Source organism: Falco cherrug, chromosome 3 (assembly GCF_023634085.1).
Source record: "Falco cherrug isolate bFalChe1 chromosome 3, bFalChe1.pri, whole genome shotgun sequence".
Classification (NCBI taxonomy): domain Eukaryota; kingdom Metazoa; phylum Chordata; class Aves; order Falconiformes; family Falconidae; genus Falco; species Falco cherrug.
The window spans coordinates 117,178,056-117,199,382 of record NC_073699.1 but is presented as its reverse complement, the minus strand read 5'-3'; the positions used below and the strand labels follow the sequence as shown (position 1 = coordinate 117,199,382).

The following is a 21,327-nucleotide window of genomic DNA, read 5'->3' as shown; positions in this document are numbered from 1 at the left end:
CCAATACAGCCCAGTACAGCCCAGCACAGCCCAGTACAGCCCAGTACAGCTCAGCAAAGCATGGCTCAGTACAGCCCAGTGCAGCCCAGCTCTGCACAGCCCTGTGTGGTGCTTCATGGACCAGCACAGCCCAATACAGCCCAGTACAGCCCAGCACAGCCCAGTACAGCCCAGTACAGCTCAGCAAAGCATTGCCCAGTACAGCCCAGTGCAGCCCAGCTCCGCACGGTCCTGTGAGGTGCTTCATGGACCAGCACAGCCCAGTGCAGCCCAGCTCTGCACAGTCCTGTGTGGTGCTTCATGGGCCAGTACAGCCCAGTGAAGCCCAGCACGGACCAGCCCAGCCCAGCACGAACCAGTCCATCCCAGCGCTGCCCGGCGCGGTCCAGCACAGCCCTCCCGGTCTCCCCCCGGGCCCCCCCGGCCCCGGGCTCCGGCCGCAGCCACCGGCGGGCGCAGGGCGCCACCTGCTGGGGCTCGGGCAACGCCGGGGCCCGTGACGGTGCCCCGGTCCGTGGGGCGGGGGAGCGGGGGGGCACCCTCCGCAGCGGGCACCCCGTCCCCGCTTAGCAGGGCCCGGAGGCGAGCTCGCAGCGGGGACGGCGCTGCTCACCGCTCCGTGCCTCATTTTCCCCTTTGCCCCGGCGGCAGACGGCACGGGGGAGGCGGAGGGGCAGGGCTGGGAGCGGATGCTGGGCTGGTGGCTGTCCCCAGCATCCCCGAGCATGTCCCCAGGGCTGTTCCGTCACTGCTTTCCTTGCTGGCACTGGGGTGCAGCTGAGCTTGCAAAGCTTCGCCAGCTTCGTGAATCTGAGTCAGCGCAGCAGGAGGGTGCTGGGCCCGGGGCTGTGCTTTCCCAGCCACGAGGGTGCTGTGGGGTCCCCACCACGGCTGCAGCACCCTACATGCCCTCCTGACCCATCCAGAGCAGTCGTGAGCACCCCAATCCCGCCTGGCAGCCCATGGGGCTGGGACAGGAGCCCAGCACCCAGGCATCCCCCAGCAGCCCGGGCTGATGTCCCCTTTGTGCTCCGGTGTTGGCCTCAGTCCCCAGCCAGGTTGGGAGCCCTGGGCATGTCCCCGCAGTGTCCCCAGTCAGGCTGCTCCCAGCCCTTCACCCTTCCTGGGAAGCATGGGTGAAGCCTCTCTTTCTTTTTCGGAAACAAATTGCCCTGTTGGCATTAAGGGCAGAGGCTGCGGGGACTCATCCTGCCCCAGCACTTGCAGGGACAGGGGGTCACGGCTGGGGACACAGCTGGCACTGCTCCAGACCGCCTGCTCCAGCACCAACACAACCCCGGGCGCGGGAACAAAGGCTCCTACAACCCATAGCTCTCGGCCATGTCTCCTGCCCCCTCCTTGAGGGCCTCGGGGACCTCTCCGGCTTTTCCCAGGATGAGGCAGGAGTTTGTCCCGGCTTCAATGGGCTCCAGATGCTTTGAAGGTGCAGAGAGCTCCTGGAGAGGGCTGGAGGGGCCGCGCAGCCCTTTCATCCTGGCCCTTTCATCCCGTTTCTCTCCAGGCACTGGGCAAACAGGACCCAAGAGCCTCTCGCTGCCAGCACCCACGCCGGCTGCGCAAACAAGGCTGGGTGGGTGAGTTAGTGCCCCAGGGGCTGTGGCACTGCCGGTGACAGGGCTGGGGGGGCCACCCATGGGCCAGCCCAGCACCTCTCTGTGCCCCCCAGTTGCAGGGTACTGGCACGGCTCCCCAGGCAGCACCAAGCACGTGCCCCCGGTGCTGGCACAGCTCCACGGGAGCTGCCGTGGCCCAGCTGGTGGCTGGCACAGCTCTGGCACATGACGCAAGGCAGTTCCCCGGGTTGTCGTGTCCCTGTGTCCCCGTCGTCGTCGTCCCCCCCCCCCGTGCCCTTTGGATCCCCACTGACAGCAGGGACGGACTTTGAAGCTCCAGCCCCCAAGTGCTTCCCCACGGTAGACAGCCACCCTGCGCCTGGCAGGTGTCCCGGTGGCACCCTGAGCTGGGGGCTGCCACTGGCTGTCCCCATCCCACTGCAGCAGCAGCCTCTGAGCCACCCTGCTATCCCCATGGGGGTCCCGAGGCTCTGTGCCAACACCCCCCAGCCCCACCTGGTCCCCCTCAGCCTCATGACGTGCTCCCCAGGGTCCCACCCAGGACTGGTGTGGGCAGCACAGGGCAGCTGCCACGTGCTGCCATGCAATGTGTCCCCTTTGTCCCCGTGAAGCAGCGGCCATGGGGGCTGGCCGGGCCCTTGCAAAACGCCGGCCCGAGTCCCTGTGGGGTAACGGGAGCCCCGTGAAATACTGCCCAGCTGTATGGGGCAGGGGTCAGCACTCACAGCCCCGGGTTTACGCCAGCCCCGGCACCCTGGGGGTGCAGCCAGCCCCTATGAATTTAGCAGGCAGCGAAGTCCGGAGGAGGGGGTGGAAAACACACCGTCAGCTCCAGCCCTATACATCCTCACCCCCCCCGGGCCCATTTTGCCCCAGCACACCCTGCCTGATGCCGGGAGGTGCCCTGAGCCCCGGTGAAGCTCTGCGGTGTGCAGGCGGCGCTGGCCCCGATCTGGGCAGCAGCCCATGCCCCCCCCCCAACAGCTCCAGGACCAGCTCGCTGCCATTTGCTCCCAGTCCCACCATCCCAGTCCTGGCCGGCCCAGCCTGGCAGGGCTGTCTGGTTTCGGGTGTGCTCACGCTTGCTCAGCTCCTGCTCCAGACTGCGCCAGATCCGTAACAGCGAGGAGACGTGGGTGGCAGGTGGGATGGCAAAGCCGTCATTCCCTGGAGCAGCCCCCATCCCTATCCCTGTCCCTGGGCCTGAACCATGTCCCCAAGGGCAGTGTTTGGGTCCCAGCCCCTGAAGAGTCACCCTCAGAGCCAAATGGTGTCCCCAACTCAGGCATGTGGAGGCCAGGATGTTGTAGCATCACTGTCAGAGGGATATTTGAGCTCTGGTCTTGCCTGCAAGGCCATCACATCGAACTCGGCGTCCTGGTGCGAAGGGTGACAGTGTGAGGGGCCCAGCCTCAACCACCTGTGGGTCCCTGGGGACCCCAAGCCTGGCAGGAGCCGCAACACTGACATCCCCGCCGGGATCAGCCCTCGGTGGTTCATTCATTGCTGTGGGGATCCCCCAGAGCATCTGCTTGGGAGGAAGGTCTAAAATCCCCCCCCGGAAATTGTGCAATACCAGATTTGGGGAAGAAAATCCTCCTAATCCAGGGAAATCCTGGTCTTTCCACTTCTCCTACTCGATATGTAGGCAGGGCTACACCTGTCTGCAGTCTTTCTGCACAATCTCCGGCACAAAGGGCTGCCCATTGTTCCCCTACAGCCGCCTTTCCCAGAGGCAGTTTCTCAGTGCTTTGCTCAAGGTCAGGAATGCCAAAAAGCATCTGGAGCTGAGAAGCCCCTGGGACAAAGGGAGCAGAGATATGGTGCTGGGGCCAAGCACTACTGGGAGCTGAGGACAAGACTACCCTGCCTCCAGGGAGCCTGGTCCCTCCAGAAGGGACAAGTGCCACCATGGGAGTCCCCTCAGCTCCTGCACAAGAGACCTTCTCTGTGGAAAGGGAAACAGAGGCACTGAGCAGGGACCCTGCGGATCCCTGGTTCTGTGTGATGGGGAAGCAGAGCGCTTTGGGGTACCAAATCTGTGCTTTGGGGTGGGCTCAGACAGGGAGACAAACCCACATGGATGTCCTCAGTGGCTGCACTGATGCCGCATGGGGACACAGTCACCCCCAGCAAGTCCAGGCCATCTGCTCCACGCCGACCCCCAGCACGGGCAGGGAGCTGGCTGCAGCCACGCTGCACAGCCACACGCTTCTCTCGACCACCCAGCACAGGGGGGTGGCACAGACCCCAACACTGAGACCCCTTAAAGCGCTGATGCTGCTCACTGCAGCGCAAGGTCGTGATGCTTGTCCCAAGCTCTGATGCTCAGGGAGGGCAGAGCCCGTCCGATTCGTTACACGTGTGCTGGCAGACTCAGGCACAAGCCCACCCCTGACACGAGGCTCCTTCCTCCTGAGGGGCTTGGGAAGGTTCTAGCTCACACCAGGCTGTCCCAGGGCTGCCCAGTGCCAGTCGCACCTGAGCCAGCATGGCACAGCCGGCGTGGCCAGGAGCCTGAGGCAGGTCTCTGCCAAACTGGCCGGGCGAGTGGCATTGCCCACACCTCGCTCCCCTCTTGCTTCAAGGTATTTTGTGTCACTGAACAAACTTGGAGAGCCTGAAGCCTGGCACAGACCCCCGTGCGCAGTGGGTGGCACCCCTCAGCACCCAGCGCGGCTGGGCGCAGGCTGCGTGCGTGGCAGAGCCGGGGGAACGCAGGAAACTGAGTCAATGGTGACACCAGCACGGAGCTCCCGAAACTGGGGAGTGCCCGGAGCTGCTGTGCCACCGCTCTGTGCCAGGGGCCATCTGCCTCGCTCGGCCTCAGGGTCTGCTGCACCCCAGGTCCCTGCGCGGTGCCAGCTGCCCATCCTCCCCGCCCAGCCTCCCTGCCTGTCCCTGTCCCCAGTAAATGCAGCTCCAAGCCCAGCTCTAAGTGGCAATGAGGTGCTGGCACTTGGTGCCACGCTGGCCCTGCTGGCTCATCTCGTGGCACATCTCAGGGCGCTCTTTGAACCCCAGTGGCCTGAGCCCGGTGGAGTGGGTGGCTGTCACTGTGGTGACATGGCACTGGCACAGGTGTACGTGTGCCTGCAGGGGGGCAAACAGCACTGGGTACAGCCAAGAGGTGCTGGGATTGATGTCCAGGTGGCCGTCCAGCATGGGGGACACTGTAGGTGACCCAGGGAGAGTTGCTGGGACCTGGGAGTCACCATCACCCCCTGAAGCTGGTGTGCAGCACACGGGGGCCGTGGGCGCTGGGACGGGGATGGGGGCAGGGTGTCCTGCTTCACCTCAGCCCCTTCAGCGGGCCCACGTGGAGGGGGATTAAGAGTGGGGCCATGCTGGGGCTGGCACTGAGGGTCTCCGGTCCCTGGCCCTCACTGGCTAATGCCCCTGGGAACCCATGGGAACATCTTCCAGCCCTGTCCCCTTGTAGGGCAGCACAGTGTTCGCTCAGCCTCTGCCCTCAGTGGGGGCACCCGGGGAGACAGGGGGATGCAGAAAGGGAAGGGGTGAAGGGGTAAAGGGCTGGGATGGAGGGAAGGGATGGAATGGGGGCATGATGGATGACAGGATGAGGGATGGGGAATGGGGGGGTGAGGGGATGAGGGATGGGGAAGTGGAGGGATGAGGGATGGTTGAGTGGAGTGATGAGGGATGGGGGAATGGGGGGGTGAGGGGATGAGGGATGGGGAAGTGGAGGGATGAGGGCTGGGGGAATGGGGGGATGAGGGCTGGGGGAATGGAGGGGTGAGGGCTGGGGGAATGGGGGGATGAGGGGTGGGGGGCGGGGATGAGGGATGGGGGAATGGGGGGATGAGGGGTGGGGGGGCGGGGATGAGGGCTGGGGGAATGGAGGGGTGAGGGCTGGGGGAATGGGGGGATGAGGGGTGGGGGGCGGGGATGAGGGCTGGGGGAATGGGGGGATGAGGGGTGGGGGGCGGGGATGAGGGCTGGGGGAATGGGGGGGTGAGACGGTGAGGGCTGGGGGCACAGAGACGCGGAGGACGGACGGGCAGGCGGGCGGCGCCGGGGCCGGGGGCTGGAGCAAGGGCCGGGCCGGGCCGGCGGAGGCGGCGGGGGGCGGGGCGCGGGCGGGCCCGGCCGGGGCGGGCGCTGCCGGTACAAGGCCCGCGCGGGCGGCGGCGCGGCCCATTCATCGCGCACGGCATGGCCGGGGGCGGCGGCGCGGAGCGGGCCCGGCCGGGGGGGCTCCTGCCGCCCGCCTGCCGCCAGCCTCGCCGCAGGGTGAGCTCCGGGCCGGGGATGGGGGGCGGGCCGGGGCCGGGGAGGGCTTCCCGGTGGCGCTAACGGCGACCCGCTTGCAGGAGAGCCGGGAGCGGCTGTCGGTGTGCAGCAAGCTGTGCTACGCCGTCGGGGGGGCCCCGTACCAGATCACGGGCTGCGCGCTCGGCTTCTTCCTCCAGATCTACCTCCTGGACGTGGCGCAGGTACGGCCGGGGCCGGGTGCCTGGGGGGGCCGGAGCCCCCGGGGCCCTTTGCCCGGCGGAGGGGCGCCCCGGTGTCCCGGCCCCCGCTGGAAGCGGTGCGCCCCGCTTTGGGGCGAGCGGCGGGGATCGGTCACGCAGGGGGTCGCGGTCCTGCGTGGGTGTCGGTCCGGGGGCTGTGGGTTCTCACCAGGCCGGCCCCCGCTCCACGTGTCTTGGGTTCCCCAGGGGACAAAACAGGCTGGTGGCGTCTGTCCCGCGGGATGCGGGATCCGTCCCGCGATCCCACGGCATTCCACGCTGGTGGGGAGCAGGGAGGGAATCCACGGGGAGAAGTGTCCCTGGGGCACCCTTGTGCTTTGGGGAGCTCTGCTCCGAGAGGTGGGAGTTTAGGGTGGAAAAAAGCTGGTGGGGGCAGAGCTGGGGGGGACTGTGCTCAAATCCCACTGACAAGGCGCCGAGGGATCCATCCCTGCTCCCAGCTGGCGGTGGGGTCGCGGTGCTGTTGGGAGGGTCCTGAGGAGCTCAGGAGGGGCAGCCAGGGGCATGGGGGCTTGTGTGTGCTGACACAAGATCTTCTTCCTGCAGCTGGACCCCTTCTATGCCTCCATCATCCTGTTTGTGGGGCGAGCCTGGGATGCCATCACAGACCCCATGGTGGGCTTCTTCATCAGCAAAACATCGTGGACTCGCTTTGGCCGCCTGATGCCCTGGTAAGAGCCGCCTGTAGCACCCTGCATCCTTGCCTGATGTGTCACAGTGCCTCCAGTCAGCTTTGGGTGTCCCTTGGCATGAGCTTTACAGGGCAGGACATACTCATGCCCTATCTCACCCAGGTGAGATGCCAAGTGTCCCAAAAAACCCAAGGCTTCAAGTTTGTGCCTGTTGCTTTGGTCCCAAGCCACCCCTGTGTGATGTGGACCTGGCTGGCCTCCGTGTCACTGTACCTGCAGCAGCTCCAGGCTCCCTGAGAGCTGTCCTGGTGCCACATCCCATGCTGGACTTTGTTCCTGTGGTGGTTGCTGAACCCTGGTTGGTGACAGGGCCACGTTGCCAGTGGAGCAGATGGCATTGCACCCATAGGGAGGAGGGACAGGGGTGTGAGCGGTCGATGTGTGGTGGTGTGGTGCCGGCTGACAGTCACGAGGAGGATGCTCTTTTAGCAGGAAAACAGCTGTCATGGAGATGGGTGTCCGCACGTGGGTGCTTTTGCTGTCCTTGGGAGCGGGGTGCTGAGCAAAGGGGTGCCAAAATTGGAGCAGGTGGGACGGGGTCTGCAAAGCCCTGAAGGTCTCGAGCCTGCACCCAGGGCAGATGTGGGACATCTGTAAACACCTGCCCCTGCATGGGACACGGCGCGTTCCAGAGCGCTAATGCTTAAGTGTGGACACAGAGGCATGTCCTGTGCTAAAATAATCCATGTCCTGGGTGCCTGTAGGATTGCTGAAATACAATGCAGCAAAGAGGGTGGGCACGGGGGGAGTGGAATTAGAGAGATGCAGTCCTTTCCCCCGCAGATTATACCCTCTGCTTCCGGACTTTCCTGGAATAGCTCTGGGCAGTGGCAGTCGGCTGTTGTTAAAGCCAGGCTCCGCACATGGCCTGAAATAGCTTCTCTGGAGCCGCACGTGTGGCAGGGTCTGGGGTCCAGAGATTAGAGCAGGGCTGCGCGGGATAGCCATGCGCGCTGGGGTGGTTGCTGCGGCTCTGCTCGCTGTAATCTCGAGGCAGGGGGTGGGGATGGAGTGGCTGCATTCCTCCAAACGGCTTCTGCTTCGTTAAAATTAGCCAGAGCTTTCGACTTGCACTGGGCCCCTCAGCAGTGCCGGGGCAGCCGGCCGCAAGGAGCTTGCTGCGGTTGTACACGGCTCGAGGGCAACCTGCTGAGTCCAACTGGGCTAAGTTTAAACCTCCTGCACTCGGGGTTTGTCAGCCACAGTGGGGCTGGCTGTGTGGGGCTGCAGAGCTTCTTGCTGCTGCCTCAGTTTCCCCCTGTACAAAGCCAGGAGCTGCAGGTGCTGCGTGGTGGTCTCGGAGGCTGCTGTCTGACCCGAGCCCTCAGCACCCATGAGGTGACCCTGTGCAACCCCCTCTGTGCCAGGGTTTATTGCTCACAGTTTCTGCCAGGCTCGGATCTGCGGGGCCGAGCCCCAGCCGGCTGCCAGCAGCTCTAGCTCAAAGCTCAGGGCTGCTCCAGGTCCTCAGAAGAAGGGAGAGAGGCCCTTCCCCAAGGGCCGTCACCTCTTTCTCTTTCAGTTCTTTCTTTTGAAACACTTTTGGGCACATTTTTGTCCCAGCAGTGAATCCACTGGCTGTCTCCTCCTCTCCCCCAGCCTCAGGGACCCCGCTCTGTCCCCAGCCCAGAGCAAGTCCCCATTTCCTTGGTCACCCCAGACTTCTCGGTGACGAAACTTTTCCTTGATGTGTCGGTAACTGAAGAGCCCTGGCTTTGACCTTCCTTCTCTGGGGCAGCAGCCGTTTGCAACTGATTAACTGCGGGGCTGGGAAGGGGGTGTGCGGGGCTGGGAAGGGGGTGTGCAAGCCGTGGCACAAAGAAACACACCATCCCGCTGTGGCCAATGAGCGGATGAGCGCGTCACGCCGGCAGCCTCCTCCGAGCGTCTTAATCATCTCTGCCTCGGTCAGGGGTAACTCTCAGTCACTTGGCTGCTGCTGCTGTTGGTCAGCCCTGGCCAGGGCTCAGCACCCTCGTCCTGGTGCTGGGATTGGCCCCCAGGGAATTGGCACACTCGGCGTGCATGCACTGGCACCCGCGGCGAGCGTGACGCGCTTCCCGCCGCGCGGCTGTGGTGATTCATTCAAAATTTCCCTTCTCCACGTATGCGTGCAACAAGAAATGCGCAGGAGAGGAGTGGCTGGAGCTGGCTCGCCCCTTCCCCCTCTGCTGGGGTGACGTGCGCTCGGAAAAATGTGTATGTGTTGTGTCCTGTGCAATGCCTCCGCCGACTCCATCCATGGAGATTTGGTTTCTCGCTCTCCCCCCCCCCCCCCCAACACCCAATTTTAAATTTAAACTTTGCGCCTGTACGTCAGCCCAGATGGAAAGATCTTGCTGTACCCTGGCAGTGGAGTGGCGGAGGGCCAGCCCTGACCAAGCGTGGCTCTGTCCCGTGTCCGGTTCTGCTGGCTTTACGCCAGGATGCAGCCTCCATCCAGTGGTTTGTGGAGCACAGGGTGCTTGCAAGATCAGTCTCCTAAGCAGATGTGGATGCAGCCTCAACACCTGGCTCACTTCCCTCCCAAATTCCTCCCATGCCCTCCTGAGTGACAAGGGGACCTGGGTGCTTGTGGTGGGCTGCTGGTGCAGGGTGGAGCTGTTCCCTGCCTGGATGCAGGAGGACAAGGGTTATAAGATGTGCTGGACGAAGCAGAGAGATGCCCTGGGTGGCTTCTTGCTGTGATCATGCTTGCTGGCTGGTCCTGCTGGAACAGCAATCCCCTCTGATCCTCTGTTGTGCTTTGCATCCAATGTCCCTGTGCCTGCAGCTCCAAGAAGCTGGGCAGGGGTGGAAGGATGAGCCAGCCTGCTGCTGGCTGGTGGTGTGCCTCATCCCTGCCAGCAGAATGGTCGTGACCCCGGGAGCAGGGCTCAGGGGGGCTGGCAGCAAAGCCAAGCTGGTGAGAGGCGTTTGGCTGCTGGGGAGCAGGGCTGTGCTGCCTGGCTGCTCCCCAGCCCTTGCTGGGATGAGGATGGTGATTACAACCCGACAGCAGTACCGCTTGGGGCAGAGGTCAGGACCTGGGCTGGAAGCCAAAGGCAGGAGCAGATCAATTGCTTCCATTGAAGCAGGGATGTCTATTTTTGCAAATAAAACTCTTCCCTGGAAGTCTGAGCCAGCCTTTCCGCTTCCCACACTGTGAGACCAGAGCTGCTGCCTTCAGCCTGGTCTGAATCACTCAATCTGTGGCCATCATCTCGTGTCCAAGTGTTGGAGCAGGGTGGGCCACCCCAGGGCAGCTCAGGAGCTCCCAAAATCAGGTGCCTGAACCCCACTGAACACGTGGCAGTGGGGAGAGCTGAGCTGTTGGGGTTATCCAGGCAGTACATGCCTGTGAGGCTAATCCTGTGTCCTCCCAAAGGATCATCTTCTCCACCCCGTTTGCTGTCATCTCCTACTTTCTCATCTGGTTTGTGCCGGACATCTCCAGAGGCCAAGTGATGTGGTATCTTGTCTTCTACTGCATCTTCCAGACCCTCGTGACGGTGAGTTGGGCTCTGCATGCACCAGGGCTGGCGGGGGAGGGATGGAGAGTATGAATCCCTGCCTTCACCTTGCTGAGCTACAGAGGGGCAGGTTTCCTGCTGCCCCAGGTCCCACAGGCTGTTGCACCATCCCTGAGCTAATACTCCTTGTGCTGTTGCAGTGCTTTCATGTGCCCTACTCAGCGCTGACCATGTTCATCAGCAGGGAGCAGAGCGAGCGGGACTCAGCCACTGCCTACCGTAAGAATATTTCCTTCCCTTCCTTGCTATGGCTGGGGGGCAGCCATGCTTGGCTCCTCCACTGCAGCTCTTGCTGGGGCACGATCCTCCTCCAGATGCCCTGCTGGAAGGGCTCATTTGATCGCACCCCGCCCCAAGGTGTGGTGTGTGATGAACATTGTTCAGGGCTTGAATTGCTGGTTCAGCTCTTTCCATTCCTCTTCCCTAGCTCCTCCAGCAGACATCCTTGTCTAGGGCTGATGGGGAGGTGGTCCCTGTTATGGGCCAAGTGCCTGGAGCAGATGGTGGGGGATCTGAGCTCCTGAGTCTTTCTTCCCGCTCTGTCATACAGTAGCGGGAGCAGCATGACCAAGTGTTGGCCTCTTTCCCTGCCTCAGTTTCCCCAGCAGACACTCCCCTTCTCCTTATCACTTGGTGGAGGGAGCTGTAAGTGAGCTGAGCTGGCTCATTTCTCCTGATGAAGGGCAACGAATTGCAGCTGGGGAGGCTCTGCTGTGAAGGGGTTTGCACCCATGCCCTGGGTACCCAAGGGCCGTGCTGAGTCCCACTGGCTTCTCCCTCCAGGTATGACTGTGGAAGTGCTGGGCACTGTGCTAGGCACTGCCATCCAGGGCCAGATCGTGGGCAAGGTGGATACTCCCTGCATCGAGAGCCCCCTCTTCATTGGCAAGACCAACTCCTCGGTGGCCATGGAGGAACTAAACATGACCCATGACACCGGGTCACTCACGGACACAGTAAGCTGGGGGAGACCTGCTGGTAGCCCCCTCTCCTTGACTTTGACTGGCCTGACTCCTGGGAAAAGCCCCCTTCCTCACCACTCCCTCCTCTCTTGCACAGAGAAATGCCTACATGATTGCTGCGGGGGTCATTGGGGGACTCTACATCCTCTGCGCCGTGATCCTGTCTGTGGGCGTGCGGGAGAAGAGAGGTGAGGCTTGAAACGTGCTGGGATACTCGCGGCTTGTGAAAATGCTGTGGCTCCTGCCAGGGGCTCCTCAGGAGCCTGGCTGAGCTCTCGGCACCTCATTGCTGGGTCAAGCCCCAGAGGAGGGGGGTAGGTAGAGGGGGTCTGGGTCTGGGGGCCTGGGGAAGGTGCTGCAGAAGGGCAGTGCTGTGGGCAGGGGACCGGAGCATCTCTGGGATACATTACAGTGCAGCTATGAGGACTTAGCTCTCTGCTCTGCACTGTCAGAGATAAATGTTATCTTGCAGTTTTGGCTGGCCAAGGTTGTTAGTGCCAACAAGGGCATCCTGAGGGGAGGTGATATCCAAAGTCCAGTAGCTTCTGGCCTTCCCTCCCTCTGCTTTGTGACCAGCTCTGCTTATCCTGGGCAAACCAGCCGGGCCATTCTCTCCTCTCTGTGGGGCTGAGGGACCCCTGCGTGAGGGCAGGGAGGTCTCTATGGGCATTGTTCCAACTCCCTTGAGGTGGGATACTGTAGGTGGGCAAGGACTCCCGTAGGGCACTCAGCAGCGAGCGTGAAGCACTGCACCCCTTGCCCCCGAGGGTGCTGTTACAGCGAGTCTAACGATGGGCTGATTTGCTCTGCTCCCCAGAGTCCTCTGAGCTCCAGTCGGACAAGCCTGTCTCCTTCTTCCAGGGACTGAAGCTGGTGATGAACCATGGTGCCTACATCAAGCTCATCGCCGGCTTCCTCTTCACCTCGCTGGCCTTCATGGTAAGCACAGCCGGGCTGGAAGGACTGGGGAGAGGGAACGGCAGCAGCGCAGCTTGGAGATGGCTGGGGGATGAACAGCGCAGGGCCCCAACAGGATCCCGGTGGGCTGGGAGCACGTGAGGCAGCAGCTCAATGAGCCGGAGTTGCCCTGGGCAGAGAGGAAGGATGTGGTCTCATGGCCTTGGACGGGTCCATGAATGGCCGCTTTCTTCCCCTGCTTGTGCTCTGGGCGCAGCCTTGCGAGGAGGAGCGCATCCCTCCGGGGTGGCTGGGGTGCCCGTCCTCCCCTAACTCCTGCCCATCTCCTCCACAGCTGCTGGAAGGTAACTTTGCCCTCTTCTGCACCTACACTCTGGGCTTCCGCAACGAGTTCCAGAACATCCTCCTGGCCATCATGGTGCGTATGGCCCTGTCCTGGAGTCTCTCAGGGCTGGGACTGTGGTGGGATGTGGGATCCCACGGGTCCTGCCCAGGAGCTGGCATGGGATGGGTGCTCTGGATGAGGGGAGGGAGGCTGTGATGAGCTGCCATGGGGACAGTGACTGAAGGTCCCCTGGGAGGAGGGGAAGGAGAAGGAGCTGCCAAATGTCCTGTGAAGGCTGGGCGGGTCAGTGGGAACAGCGAGGTCTTTGTTCTTTGAAGGTCTTTGAAGGCAGCCAGAGACGGGGGAGACCAGGAGCCATGGGGACTTTTTGTCCAAATACTGCCACTTATCTCCCTTCCCTCCCCTCCCCACCTCGAGAAAGGGATCTCAGTGTTTACTGCCAGGACGATGGAGCAAAACAGCTCCTTGCAAGCCCTTTCTAGCTTGCCTCACCCCTGACAGCCCTTCCCACCCTCCCTGCCCCATGGAGTGGGGAGGTGCAAGGTACCAGGGTCCTCACAGAGCCTGGCTCTTGGCCACGCTGTGCGCAGGCAGCAATGGCAAGGTTAGGTCCCTTCCCAGCACCAAGGATGGATTCGGGTCCTCCCGCTGTATGGGGTGGTGGGCTGGCCCCTGCCGGCTGCCCCGAGGGCCGTGGTGCCGGGTGCCAAGGTGCTCCACGCTGGGGGAGGAGGTGGCCCCATGCAGCTGCTCCAATTGTGAGCTCTCCTTCCCAGGAGCAGAGGCAGGTGAGGGATGGGGCAAGAGCAGGAGCAGGCAGCGTGGCTGTGTGCCAGCCTCTGGAGCATGTGGCAATCAGAGGTGCTGGAAATGTGATGGGGGAGGCTCTGCCCAGCAGCTGCTGGTTGCTGGGAAGAGCTTTTCCCCCAGAACCCAGAAAAGAGCCTGGCCAGCAAGTGACACCGTGACCCCTTCTCTTCCCATAGCTCTCTGCCACCTTGACCATTCCCTTCTGGCAGTGGTTCCTTACCCGTTTTGGGAAGAAGAAAGCTGTCTATGTGGGCATCTCGGTGAGTGGGTCTCCTCGAGCGCAGAGGTGCATGTGAGGACGGTGTTTCCCACATGGGGTGAGCAGAGCTGTGTCCCCCCAGGAGGGCCCAGAGCTGGGCAGAGGTTGCTGCTAATGACAGTTTGGTGGCTGTCCCTCGTCCTGCTATTTGTGCTGTCACGGATGTGGCCAAGGCCAGCAGAAATGGCTGCTGCGGGGCTCTGGGAGGAAGGCTGCACCACTGCTTATGTGGCCATCCCTGCAGTCGGAGGGCTGGCGTGCATGGGAGGGAAGGGGAACAGCCAGGGGGTCAGGGTCAGGCACTGCTGACACCAACGTGGCTTCTGTCCCCTGTACAGTCTGCCATCCCCTTCCTCATCATGGTGGCTGTCCTGGACAGTAACCTTATTGTCACCTACGTTGTGGCTGTTGCAGCTGGGATCAGCGTCGCAGCCGCCTTCCTCCTACCCTGGTGAGTGCAAGGTTGTCCTGGTGCTCTTGGCACTGCACCCTGAGAGCTGGGCAAGGTGCTTCTGGGGCTAGAAATCCTTGGGAGGGCTTTCTGTGATGTTTTCAGCCCAAGATGGGGCTCTTGAAGGGAAATCCTCTCAGCAGAGAGAGGAGATGCTTTGTTGGCTCGGTCCTAGTGTTCACCATCATGTTCTCCACACAGGTCCATGCTCCCAGATGTCATAGACGACTTCAAGCTGCAGCACCCCGACTCCCATGGCCATGAAGCCATCTTCTTCTCCTTCTATGTCTTTTTCACCAAGTTTACCTCTGGGGTCTCCCTGGGCATCTCCACACTTAGCTTAGAGTGAGTTCTTACATGGGAGCTGAGGGGCAGAGAGAGAGAGGGAGGCAGGTCTTGCAGCTCTGCTTCCCAAGGGCTGGGAGGGTTCTGGGAGGAGAGTGGTTTAAATCCAGTTGTGGCTCTGTACTCCCTGCAGGGACAGGTTCACCTACAAACTCGCCTTCCTTTGCCTGAAGGTACCTTTCTATCCGTAGCTTTGCAGGGTACCAGACCCGGGGCTGCTCCCAGCCCAGTGAGGTGAACTTCACCTTGAAGATGCTCGTGTCAGCCGTGCCTGTGGGGCTGATCCTGCTGGGCTTGCTCCTGTTCAAGCTGTACCCCATCGACGAGGAGAAGCGGAGGAAAAACAAGAAAGCGCTACAGGACTTACAGTGAGTGTCAGCTTGTGCTATGGAGATTGCAACCATGGCATGCCAGCAGGGTGTGTGGGAGTAGGATCAGGCCCAGACGGGTTGGGACACACTGTGACTTGTCCAGGAATCCTCCAGGACCCGTGGGTGGTGGGGTGAGGGAAGGGCTGGCTTGTTTTGCCAATCCCAGCTTCCAAAGAGATGGCATGAAGTGTTTGAGATGAACGAGAACCCGCCCCAGTTGCTAAAGAAAACTTGTCTGGGGACTGCGCAAGGTGGTGATGTCCCACTTGAGCTCTTCAGAGCCTCCGAGGCAGAGGTCTGCTCAGAGGCGGGTCTTGCTCCATGGCTTGCTCCATGCCTCCTCCCCCACCCCTTTGTCCCCAGGGAGGAGAGCAACAGCAGCTCGGAGTCGGACAACACAGAACTGGCCAGCATCGTGTGACTCGGGGCTGGGCCCGTCTGCTGATGCTGGGGTTCTCCGAAGGACTTGGCCCCTTCGGGGCTGGACCAGCCTTGTGCCGCTATAGGTGTATGCCATCGAGGGGTGCCCAGGAGAAGCCGTGCAGAGCATCCACCAACTCGAACACGAGATCTGTGCTGGTCTTGTGCCTTCCACGGGATCCACAGAGCGCTGGTAGTGTACATTACACAAATTGACCCTGTGGTACTTGTGTGCCTCATGAGAAGCAAGCACTATTCCCTGCCGGGTCCTGGAGAGCAGAAAAGCCTGGAGCGGGATCCTTTTGCTCGTAACACTCATGCCCGCTGCCTGTCTGTGCCTGGCCTGCGTGGGGCTGATCACCTGTGGGACTGGGGTAATGGTTAGTGTACATTACACTGTCAATGTGACCGCGCCAAGGACGTGAGCTCACCTCTGCTGTCTGTACATATGACACTAATTTGGAAAACTGTTGGGTTTTTTTATAGAGCCTAATTAACTTAATGATGTAAATATGAAACTGTTTCCTATTTGTATATATCTGTACAAAAACAAAACTCAAGGACCTGTTTAATATTAATTTACATAAAAGTGGGGGAAGTCAACGGTGTGGGTACGGAGAATTTTTTTTGTTTGGCTGGATTGTTGTTTGGGGGTTTTTTGTGGATGTCAGCAAGCACAGGGTCCCTTTACATGCCATGGGGGGTAGGATTGACTGCCCCTGAGCCGAAGGCGCAGGAATGCCATAATCCAGGCAGGCGGTTGTGTCTGGCAGCCCCTTACCCCCATGTGGCTCCTTGCTCGGTGCCTGTGCCGCAGCGACCCAACAAAGGCTCTATTATTTTCTCCCTTTCAAGAGGGAACGGGGGTGGAGGGAAGAATGAAATCAAAGTGCTGGCAGCAGTGACTGTGAACCCAGGGCTGGAAACAGGAGAGGCAGCTGGGGAGCGGAGAGAAAGGGAATGCAGACTGTGGGTGACACTCAACACTTTCTGTCAGGGCAGAGTGCTCTGCAAGGGCTAATCTTTGTAGATATTTATACCTTGCTCTTGCATTCCCCTCTCTGCAGCAGAAATGGGGAGAGCCCTGCCCTCCCCGCTCAGCAGGAGCACTGCACTCCTATGGCAGCAAGTGTAATGCAGAGAGGAAAAGCCGGCTGGAGTAAGCACAGGGAGGATGCACCAGAGATGAAGCAGCTGCCCGTACAGTTGGGGCAGATGCCCAGTGTGAGGGGACTGTGCTAGCTCTGCTGCTGTCCCCACGGCCACTGCATGGGGGACAGGGCTGTCTCCTTTTGTTAAGCACATTTGTCACACCAAGAAGTTTGTGGGGTCAGTGCCTGAGCTGAGAGCAGGGGGCTTAGCGGGAAGGACAGCTCATCCTTTGTTCCACATTTGGGTACAAAGGACTGGAATGAGGATGGGGTTTTAAAAGTAGCCAGAGGGATTAGACCTTAGCTGAGAATGTTTTAACTGGGCCCCACTCTGCCACCATGTTGTGGGTCAGGGAAAGAAGCAAAAGGGATGATGCAAGGAGGCTGGGAGCTGGCTCTGTGCTGAGCAGTAGGCAAGAGGCAGCGTTAGCCATGGCCTGGGTTGCCCCCTGCTCCCCAAGGGTTGGAACCTGCAGCAAAGGAACAAGGGCAGGACAAGCCAAGGGGGCACAAAGCCAGCAGTCTCTGAAGCCCCTGTGGCAGGGCAGGTAGGGCCCCCTGTGAGAGGAGGAGGGCAGTGCTCCAGCCAAGCGCAGAGCTGGAGATTGTTGCAAACGTGCTGACCCCTGCCCTGCTCCTGGCTGCGTCTGCGAGGAGTCATCCTAGCCATTGCTATGGCCTGGCCGCCTCCGAGGGGTGTGGGTAGTGTTGCTGTCTCCAAGGATTTGAAAGATTGCTGTTCATTTTTTTTTTAAAAAGTGTTTCAACAGAAATCAGGGATATTTTATCCTTTGCCTCCCCTTTTTTGGCTCTATGGGGTTCATAAGGAGTCTCTGTTCAAGTTTTTTGCAGCCAGCTCAAGAGACTAAAATCATACTGAGCTTGAAACAGAGCCCGGACATTCCTAGCTGAGCACACCTCTTCTATTTGAGGCTTTTAAGAAAATGGATTGGGGGGTGGGTGGGGGTGTGTGTGTAGAAATGACCATGGGAGTTGATGGCACTGACCCCTGGGCAAAGCTCCGGCCTTGAAGATGTCTTGTTTCAGTCCTGATTACAGAGGGCTTTCGCTCTAAGCATGAAGAAAACCTCTCTGGCATGAAAGTCTGCTCAGCCAGAAATGCATGGGGAGATGCTGCCCGCACCTACAGCTGGCCTCCAGCAGCAGCTGTGCTATGGCTTAACCCACACTAACCTTGATGATGTAGCAAATGCACCCAAGCATCCGGGAAGCACCTCCCTGCAGAGCTGGAGTTACATGGCTGCTGTGTCCTCCACGCCGGCCGGGCAAGCCGCACCTCAGCACTGATGTATGGGCAGGACCGGCCCTGTGAAATCAAAGTCAGAAGATGGAAAATGCAGGGTGTCAGCTGTGTGCGCAGCACCTGCTGAGCTGATGCCTCTAATGGCATATGGGCTGGGGCTGTGCTGCCCAGAAACCATATGTGGGTGCTGGGAATCAGCCCTGATTCTCAGCTGATGGGCTTTAACAAGCTCCAGGGCCAGCTGGGGGGCAGGGGTTACCCATCTGGTGTCAGGGGCTTAGGGAGCCTTCCCCTGAACTTGGGGGGCACTGCTGCCCATGCTGGAAGGGAGCAGAGGGTTTCTGTTCTCAGAGAACCGGGTAGTCTGGTCCCTTTTGTCCACACGGGAAAGAGCCTTTCATTGTACGTGGGTGAAGATACGTGTGAGCAGTGGGGCTTGGAGAAAGAGCAGGGGTGCAGGGCCACGTCCCAGCACCCAGGGCTCACTCAGGGGGGAGGGCAGGCTGCTGTGGGCACCCCTCTCTCTGCTGACACTTATCAGAGTACATTAGTGCACCCCATACCCTTCCCAGGGCCTCTGCTGCAAGTCTCACCTTGAGCCATGGGGAAACCTGCTGGGTGCCAGCTCCCAGTGCACTCGGCTGAGTCGGGACTGGCGGGCAGCTCTGTCTGTTTTGCAGCACAAAGCTCTGGATGTGCCAGGGTGGAGGGGAGGGGGCTGGGAGGTGATGGGACACAGACGCATTCACCACAACCACAGGGCTCTCATCCTGGGAGGTGACTGCGGAGGGGACAAACCAAGCAAACATCAGCTGTAGCCTCTAAAGGGCAGCGGATGAACCTACAGAATTGGACTTACATCCTCTGTTTGTCACCAAGGGTGACTTTCCCAAGAGGGAGGTCCCCTCCTGGCTGAGGCAGAGGGAGGCAGCAGGAGTGGCTGGTGGTCCTGGAGGTGATAGCAGCCACGCTGTGTCTATTTACCCTATGGCAGATAAGTGGAAGTGTGAAAAGTCTCTCTTTGCAAAGGGCGAGGTATAACCTTCCTCCTTATCTGTAGGGAAAGGGCAAAAAAATCTCGGGTTTATCTCAGAGCAGAAGAGATCTTTGAAATGTTCAAACAGCTGCTGGTGGGGATGGTTTTCCCTTGGCCCCTGGGCTGGAAGGACCTGTGTGCCCCACATGGCAGCAGAAATCACCCAGGGCTGCTTTTGTGGACACTTCAAGCCAAACCAAGCCCAGGCTCCCATGGAAAGGGATGTCTGACAGTGCAGCCACCCTGCTGTGCTGGTGTCCAGGGGGGCTGGAGCAGGGAACAGATCCAGCTGGAAATTAGCTCAGCCTGGGAAGCTCTGAGGAGAAGCAGGACTGCCGGAGCAGGGCAGTGCTCAGGACAGGAGTGCTGGCCAGTGGGTCATGGTGAGCAGGTCCACCTGCCTGGCACGCTGATCCCCCAGCTGGCTGGGCTCTGTCACCAGCACGGAGGCATTCTGTCTGGGGTACAGCTGTCCCCGGGGGTCACCTTGTCTGTGCCACCTGGCTGAGGTCACTCACTTTATCTGCAAATACAGACTGAAGGCTACCGACCTGTTTCAGTGGGTTTTAGTTAATGTTTTGCAAACCCACTGTTTCTAGGGATGTAAGCAGCCAAGGCGCTGCAGTACGGGACAGAAACAGGGGGCAGTGAGATGGTTTCCTGCTACGAAAAAAAAATTCCCGTTTCCCAGGAATGACGCGGTAAATTGCTTTGCTGGGAAATGGAATGCTGCATGCAGGCTGGCGCTCAGGCTTAGCCTTAACCAGAAATGGAGAAATGGCTCAGGGAGCACTGGAAGCGTGGGACTGCCTGAGCCCCTGCCAGAACTGTCTTTGCTCCTGTGGAGGAGTTGGAGGCACTGAGCATCACAAGGACCTAGGCTGGAGCTCGGACAAGTGCCCTCCTCACACCCCAAAGAGCAGAGACAAGTGCTCTCCTGTGGCTGCAACAAGCCAAAGGGTGCTGTCTAGGGGATACAAAGGCATTTTAGCCCTTTTATGGCTAAAAAAAAGCAGCAAATACTCCCGTGGTTCTTAGAGGAAAGGGGGACAAGGCACCAACCACCTGGCAGCAGCATGGGGAAGCTGAAAGCTCTTCCCTGGAGACAGGACAGTGACAGTCAGAGGCTGGCATGGTTTACAGGCACTGGGATCCCCCACAGAGCACTGACCTGCTTTACAGTCCTTCTGTAAACAGGCAGCTTTTCTGTGACCCAGCCTTACCAGGAACTTGATCTTTGTTCCTTCAGGAACTACATTCAGCTGAATGGACTCACCCCAGAAGCAAACACTGCAGCCTGGGGCTGGGCTGCAATATCCCCAGTGAGCAGTGCCCTTCCTCTGCCTGTTCTCCACTTACTTCTAGTTCCTCTCCCCAGTCTCGCTTCCTCCTCATGGACACAGCCCAGGACAGCTCCTGCCTGTGCTGTCCCACCAGGATTAGGAACACCCCCACACCAGTGAGGCAGGACGTGGCCAGTGCTTCGCTTCTGTGACTGTTACAGGATGCTATGAAATACAAGTCATTGGCTGCATGGGAAAGACATGGTTGCATCTTAGTTTCTATTTTGCATCATCTCAATTGATCCTAAGGTGTCTGATCCTGATGGGGACAGCTGCAAGAGGCAGATCAGGTGTTGCCAGGGTGGAAAATAAAGCAAGAAAACCAGAAAATAAGGCAAACAGCATCAGTGACTGCAGGGAGCTGCTTGTCTCCTTTACAGGCTTCACCCTAAGCGGGAAGGATAACGTGAGGGCAAAGGTGCTTGGCTCTGCCTGCTCTGCCAGGGCAGCAGCTGGGAGCCGGGGGGGCTGCATGGGGGTGGTGAGGAAGAGCAGTGAGCTGGTCTTCACCCAGCCACACAACTCCTAGCCACTGGCTGCTCAGAAAACTCAAACCCTCGCAGGGTTCCGAACGCCTCCCCAGCTGGCAGGGAGCGCGGGAGTGCGAAGCCGGAGGAGACAACCTCACTAGATGTCAGCAGAGCCACGCTCCCGGCAATCCTGCTCCCAGCCCTTGGCTGATCCCAGGCTCAGCCCTGCTCCCGCCTGCCCTGGCTGGGATCCCACAATCCCACAGAGGGAGCCTGGATCTCCGCTCGGGAGCCCGGCAGTGGCCGGGCCCGCTGCCCCCCTGCGCTGCGGGGTGATGTGACCACACGGAGATGTGACCATCTATGGCAGCGGACAGAGGGCAGGAAGCTGTGGCAGAGCCGGGCGGCCTCGCTGGCTTCCCTCCTCCTTCCCATCCTGCCGTGTCCCAGCCTCGTGTCCCAGCCTTGCCAGGACAGATGCTCTGGGTTTGTCTGCGCAGACCCCCAGCTCCGAGGCCTGCTTCAGCCCCCTCCTTGGGGCTGCTGGGGCCCAAAGCCACAGAGCGAAGCTCCAGCATCCCTCGCAGCAGGCAGGCCCAGCTGCTGCCCTTTCTCCAACCATGACAGCAAACAGCTTTTTAGAGCAAGTCCTGCCCTAATGGTAAGAGCAGACAGCGGAGCCTTCTGTGGGAGCAATCCCATGCTGACTCCAGGGACCTTTTCCTGACTCCAAGTTATTTTTCCCTTGACCGCCCTGGTCTTGGTCTCTCCAGCAACAAAGCTGGGACAGCAACATTTATCCACCCTCTGCCTAGTGCTCTGAGATCCTTGGATCAAAGAAGGTCTGTGAGCACTAGGCTCCAAAGTGCTCCATACCCCCAGAATC

At 60.4% G+C, this 21,327-nt stretch overlaps 1 protein-coding gene across 1 annotated transcript; it reads left to right on the top strand.

Moving 5' to 3' along the window:
• The first annotated feature begins 5,720 nt into the window (after positions 1-5,720).
• MFSD2A (MFSD2 lysolipid transporter A, lysophospholipid) lies at positions 5,721-15,780 on the top strand. Its single transcript, XM_055704182.1, has 14 exons — positions 5,721-5,849; positions 5,930-6,052; positions 6,638-6,762; positions 10,151-10,274; positions 10,436-10,514; positions 11,079-11,251; positions 11,355-11,445; positions 12,075-12,196; positions 12,510-12,593; positions 13,508-13,591; positions 13,929-14,041; positions 14,243-14,386; positions 14,578-14,754; positions 15,121-15,780. The coding sequence occupies exons 1-14, from the start codon at positions 5,772-5,774 to the stop codon at positions 15,176-15,178; spliced, it is 1,575 nt and encodes a 524-aa protein (XP_055560157.1). The 5' UTR covers positions 5,721-5,771; the 3' UTR covers positions 15,179-15,780.
• The last annotated feature ends 5,547 nt before the right edge of the window (positions 15,781-21,327 follow it).